This window comes from Volvox carteri (assembly GCF_000143455.1).
Source record: "Volvox carteri f. nagariensis unplaced genomic scaffold VOLCAscaffold_130, whole genome shotgun sequence".
NCBI lineage: Eukaryota > Viridiplantae > Chlorophyta > Chlorophyceae > Chlamydomonadales > Volvocaceae > Volvox > Volvox carteri.
In genome coordinates this window covers 97,185-101,067 of record NW_003307673.1, presented here as the reverse complement: position 1 = coordinate 101,067, position 3,883 = coordinate 97,185, and the positions used below count along the sequence as shown (strand labels likewise).

General features: G+C 59.0%; 1 protein-coding gene across 1 annotated transcript in view; it reads right to left on the bottom strand.

The window, feature by feature from the left end:
* The window catches only part of VOLCADRAFT_100613 (uncharacterized protein), a gene marked incomplete at both ends in the record, with an annotated part of 11,809 nt that overhangs the window by 4,019 nt on the left and 3,907 nt on the right, over nucleotides 1-3,883 (bottom strand). Inside the window, 2 exons of the mRNA XM_002959162.1 lie at nucleotides 37-878; nucleotides 1,028-3,708. Coding sequence (XP_002959208.1) covers nucleotides 37-878; nucleotides 1,028-3,708 — 3,523 coding nt within the window. The remainder of the gene's footprint in view (nucleotides 1-36; nucleotides 879-1,027; nucleotides 3,709-3,883) is intronic.

The following is a 3,883-nucleotide window of genomic DNA, read 5'->3' as shown; positions in this document are numbered from 1 at the left end:
GTATCCAGCAGGATGTAAGGGGCGCCTTCATAGTACCATGTGTCCGCCGTGGTGTGATCGAACTCGGCGTCCTTGACACGCATGGCAACAGCCTGCTCTACACGGGTGAGCGGAGCCTGTGGGGCTGTGCCACGGGGCTGGTGTGGTACGTGGTCCGCATTCCAAACCACCAAGCGTTTGCTCAGGTGCTGCGCTTGCAGCATCATGAGGCGTGTGTTTAGCGCGTGCCTCAGTTCGTTTCGTTGGACAACGACACGGGGCTTGAGGGGTGTCAGGGCCGCCAAGCTAGAGATGGCGCGCGCATTCAGCTTGTCGACGAGCTCCTCAATGCGCTTGCGGGTGACTGGGCCACCTGCAAACATGGTGGAGGCCTCGGCGAGGTAGATGCCCCCTGGAGTGTTGTTCTGGTGCTGCTGACGGGTGAGTAAGAAGACGTCTTGGGCGAGGTTGCGGTAGAGGATGAACCCGTTGTGGATATGGTCATGTGTCTGTGGAACTGGACGTCGACGCCTGGTGGATGGTGCTGCACTGTTGTCAGTTGAGGAGTCAGATGCGACTGTGTGCTCGTCTTCTGACGTGGACTCTCCCTGATGCACGCGTTGTGAGTTGGGTGCAGAGGGTGTGAAGGCAGGCTCCTGCTCCAGCTGTGCTGCGTAGTGATATGCCGGGTGTCCGCCGGGTTGGGGATGTTGGCAGGGATCACCAACACCAGCTGCTGCCCGGCCTGCCAGTACGTGTGCTGCCGCGTCTGTGGCGGGCACGTGCAACATCGGGGTGAGATGTTTATTGCACGCATTGTAGATGGCGCCCAAATGCTCGATGCTGCTCATGCCGATTTCGTCGATGATGATTGCACCGGAGCCCACATTGCGGTGTACCTGTGCAGCAGTCAGCGTGTAGGGAATGGAATGTTGGTTGATATGGGATGAATTGGTTATGATGTACAGTGTAATGCAAGTGGTAGACAGTAGCGCGTGATGTGTTTGGTTGGTTGTGGGAAAGAGTCCGTTTTGCATAACATGCTTACCTGCAAGGCGACGGCGCTGCCACGTTTGGAGCGCCCGTGTCCGATGCCCATTGCTGCAAGGCCGAACATGGCGTGAGTGGAAAGGCTGCGATGCGTGTCATTGTGGAAGGCGGCAGCAGCAGTCCAGGCGTATGCACAGGTGGCAGGCCACTCGGGTACACCATGTTGGAATGTGTACCAGAGCAGTGCGTGTACGAACTGTGATTTGCCGGTACCGGGACGGCCCACCACAAGCATGCGAGGTGGAAGTCCAGGGTCGGGCTCTGCAAGGCGATCAAAGTACCGGGCCATGAGGATGAACGGTACTGCTTGTTCTGGCGATAGGGTGAAGAGGTGAATGGTATCCTCGATGGTGGGTGGCTGAGGTAGACGAATGTAAGGTGGTGTATTGCCGGCCGGCACAGGTTCAGGTGCATGTCCCTCGACTTCAACTATGGCGACAATGGGGCTGACGGACGAGGTCTGCCGGTGTAGACTTAGGCGACGGTTGGGCTCAACGCCGTCTTGGGGGGTAGTGTTGGTAGTGTACCATTTTAGGCGCCGAGCTGCCTCCTCGAGGGCCGTCATATCGGCAGCATTCACACGACGCAGTAGATAAGAGGCGGAGGTACCATGGCCGCTCACCAGCATGGGGACAGGGCATCGTACGACGGCATCATATGCATACAATCCACTGGCAGTGGTACGGTCGAATAGGGTACCGATCGGTGTGGCAGCGAGGTCCAGGCCGGCAGTAGGAGCGGGACGCGGCTGCTGAGGGTGGCCTTGTTCGATCTGTGTATCACTGGCAGGCCATGTCTCAGGGTGTGTCTGGAAGTGCGCATCTTGCGCCTCAGCATTGCCGTCATCATCATTGTCAGCCCGATATCCGCCAGGATCCTCCGTGGGGGGTTTGTGCTTGCGCCGCTGTTGGTTGTACTGTTCGGTGTGGCGCGCACGGGCAGCGTGGTCCTGTTCAATGTTGTCCAAAATGGCCGCCACACATTGCTGGTACCGGCGGCCAGATTCAGTGGTGGCTAGCTCAGACCACCACTCGTCGTATGCTTGTTGCACCGTTAAGTTAGGGGGCACAGGCACGCCACGATGTGACTTGAAGGTACCTAGCACAAAGGCATAGTACTCATCAGCGTCCGCTGGCTTGGTGCGTTCAGTCGGCCGGCGCGGGAGGGAGCCGCCTAAGAGGACGTACTGTGGACGGGGATGACGCTTCAGGACGTGGCTAAGATAGAGTGGATGGCTGGGATGCAGAGCCACTAGTCGGGCTGCATTAGTGACATTGTTGGTACCACTCGGCAATTGTTCCAGCGGTGGAGGTGACGTTACGGTTGTAGGGGCTGGTTGGTTGGGCGACGCTCCATGCACGGAAGGTGTGAGTACTGCACTGTTGGTCGCGGTGCGTTTGCGGCCATGGCGGCTAGGTAGGACCACACCTTGGAGGGTAGTAGCGTGCGGGTGTTGTGCTGGTTGCACGTGAGCCAAGCTGTAGTTGCTTGCCAGCGTGTATGCACTGCATTCCAAGCCGCTAAGCTCCGGGCCGCGGAGGATGTAGTTTTGCACCGTGTTGGAGATGACATAGTCGTCGGTGTTTGTATCTGTGTTTACGAGCGCGACTTCCACTGCGCCATCCTCATTATCCGGTCCAGCTCCAGGTGTGTTTGCCAGTGCTGTGAACCCACCGACGGGGAGGTAGCTGCGCTGGTACGATGCCTGGAAGGTGTCGTATCCGGACAGTTTGAACGCCGCTAGTGCCATGCCCACGGTGATGGTGGCGGTCATGCGATGTGCGGCGGCCGCAAGGTTTCCGAAGGCGGTAGGGATGGTGGCGGCAAGGTCCGGGTTGTTGACAGGCGGTGGAGGGACGCCTGATAGCAAGAAGTCTTGTACACGGGCGACGGCATTACACAAACGGTCCGCTTGGCTGCGTTCAATGGTCTTGGCCGTGTATTTGGACGTGTAGTACGCCACATCACGTGCGTGATCGGTAGCAGAGCCCAGCGGTTCCTCTGGTGCGGGTGTCTCATTCCCGTCGGCTGCTGTTTCTAGCTGTGCTGCGACTTCCGTCGTATATGCACGGTCCACTTCGCAGGCCAGACTGAAGAGCTGGTTGCAGCCGAACGCGAGCGCTGCTGCAGGGAAATGCGGCACGAGGTTGCGGCCCAGCCGCGGCAGCAAGAACAGACCCTGCGTGCCGATCCACCAAAATAGGTGTCGTATGATGCGCGGGAACGCCATACCGCAGCTGCCGTCGGTGCCTGTGCAGCCGTGTCGGACACACACATCGCTGTGAGTGTGTGTAAGGGTCGTTCGCAGTACAGCAGCGTGATGTGCATGGCATGCTGCGTGCTTCTCGTGTGGTGGCAAGCCGCCATTACTGCATCCAGCCAGCCGCTCGAAATTGTAGGCCGCACGAGGGCAGCACTTGTCTGCGGCTGGTGGCGGTATGCCGTGTTGTGCCGTCTCTTCTGGCGACATCTGGAATACACGGCGGCTGTCTTCCGGTACTGATGGGTCATAGTAAGGGGACGGGTACCACTGCTGACATAACGCGTACGCCAGTGCCAGGGCACGGCAGTTAGGGCCATTAAACAGCGCCTGGAGCCGTTCCACCGCAAAGGTTGCCACATGCGCTACACCATGCACGTGCAGCGCCAGGCGACCGCTCTGCTCCACCTTGGTCACCACTTCAAAGGTCCGGCCGCAGAAGCAGTTGGTGTTGCTCTGTTCCTGCGCGCCGGGTGCAAAGCCAAAGAGCTGTTCAACCAGTACTTCCTTCGTCGCCACCAGCAGCATTGCACAGCTGTATGGATCGTCTCTGACCCGTCGCCATCTCTCAACTGTGCTGGGAATGTTTTGCGG